The sequence below is a fragment of the Emiliania huxleyi genome, assembly GCF_000372725.1.
Source record: "Emiliania huxleyi CCMP1516 unplaced genomic scaffold EMIHUscaffold_538, whole genome shotgun sequence".
In the NCBI taxonomy this organism is placed as follows: domain Eukaryota; phylum Haptophyta; order Isochrysidales; family Noelaerhabdaceae; genus Emiliania; species Emiliania huxleyi.
This window is the reverse complement of record NW_005197958.1, coordinates 50,458-52,218: the sequence shown is the minus strand read 5'-3', so window position 1 is coordinate 52,218 and position 1,761 is coordinate 50,458. Positions and strand designations below refer to the sequence as shown.

Below are 1,761 nucleotides of genomic sequence, written 5' to 3'. Positions count from 1 at the left end.
ACACACAATACGCACACACACGCACACACTGATGGCGACCCCTTTGTCGCCCAGGCAAAGTACGTCAAGAGCCCCTCCGAGCTGCGACTCCTCGCCAAGGGCCTCGGCCCTCGGGACATATACCGGCTGCCGGGGCTGATGAAGGGCAACGCCGCCGCGTTCGCAAAGGCGACGGCCCACCGACTGCCATCCAAATTGAACTCGCTTCATTAAATCATGCGGCTTTCTATCAGGTGCCTAAGATCCTCAAGACGCTCTTTGGCACGATCAAGTGGACGTGCCTGGACATCAAGGGCGGGCTGGCCGCGACGCCCAAGCTGCTCAAGGGCCCGTCGTCCGCAGCCGTCAACGACAACGAGCAAGAGGTTGAGGTCGAGCTCGAGGTCGAGGAGTGACTCTCTTCTCGTCCATTCCGCCCCTCCCTCCCCGTCCGTCGGAAGGAGTGTTGTCGTCGGGAACGCCGGTCGTCCGACAAGTCAAACGGAGACTCGGAGACGCGGGGGCGGCGTCTGTCCACTCGCGCGGGCCGCGCCGCGGGTCCCGAGTAGCGCGCGCGGGCCCCCCGCGGGCGCCGCGCGCGCGCGGCGCCGCGGCGGGTGGCGCGTTTAATGATTAATGCGCAGCGGTGTGCCGTGTCCCGCGACACCGGGTTTTGGATCTAGCGCCCGCCCTCTTTCTGGCCGCGTCCCTCCCCTGTCCTCTCGACTGCTTCCCTCTTTTACATACATAATTACGAGTACTTCCCTGCCGCGACATTCCACACACATTTGTACTGTTCGCCAGATTCCCGTGGCCCCGCCCCCGCACCTCCTCAGCGACGCCACATCTTCAAATTGCGGTCCTTGCCGCCCGACGCGACCCGCTCGCCGTCGGGCGACCAGTCGACCGAGTAGACCTCATCAGCGTGGCCAGGCAGATCCTCCTTGAGCTTGCGGCTCTTGAGCTCCCACACCTTGACCGTCGAGTCCTTGGATCCCGACGCGAGTAGCCGCGAGTCGCCCGACCACGCCAGCTGGTACACAGCGCCCACGTGCCCGCGCAGCGCTGCGACAAACTTGCCCGTCCGCGCGGCCCACAGCCGGATGGCGCCGTCGAACGAGCCCGAGGCGAGCCACTGCCCGTCGGGTGAGAAGGTGACCGCGTTGACGAGCTGCACGTGCCTGAAGCGGAGATCGCAAGTTCGAGGGACGTGTCTCGAAAGTGTCGCGGCTGGCGAGCTGAGCGCGCCCGGTCAGCCGCGCGATCGGCTTCTTGCCCGCGGCGGGCGCCCACAGGAAGACCGTGAAGTCGTCCGAGCCAGAGGCGAGCAGCTCGGCGGTCCCTCGAGCCTCGGCGTACCGCTGCGCGGCACCAGCCTGTGGCCGGGGACGCGGCAGCGACGTGTGGCGGCGGGGCGGAGGTCGTGATTTAGGCGGCGGGCGAGCGGGTTGAGTGGAGGAGTGGCGTGGTGCAGTCGCCAAGAGGAGAGGCAGCAGAGGGGAAGCGAGGCAGGGGACACAGGCAGCAGTACGGAGAGGGAGAGGCGCGCGCCTTTGCGGCCGCCTCGTCCGCCGGCGCGACGCCGCGGTGGTCGAAGGGGCCGCGCCGCAGCGCATAGTCGGTCGAGGCGGAGAGGCAGTTAACCCAATGGCCGTGCCCCTCGAGCGAGCGCACCTGTCGCGAGCGGCGGCGGGGCCAGCGACTCAAGGGGGCTGCCACGCATGCCTCTGCCACGCATGCCTCTGCGGCGGCGGCGTGGGCGCACCAGCTTGCTCTCATCCG

At 67.9% G+C, this 1,761-nt stretch overlaps 1 protein-coding gene across 1 annotated transcript; it reads right to left on the bottom strand.

Moving 5' to 3' along the window:
- Positions 1-697: 697 nt before the first annotated feature.
- Positions 698-1,758, bottom strand: EMIHUDRAFT_459564 (hypothetical protein; the record flags this gene model as incomplete). Its single annotated transcript, XM_005765721.1, has 3 exons — positions 698-1,160; positions 1,228-1,355; positions 1,654-1,758. 3 exons carry the CDS (start codon positions 1,756-1,758, stop codon positions 812-814), a joined length of 582 nt encoding a protein of 193 aa, XP_005765778.1. The 3' UTR covers positions 698-811.
- Between the last annotated feature and the right edge of the window lie 3 nt (positions 1,759-1,761).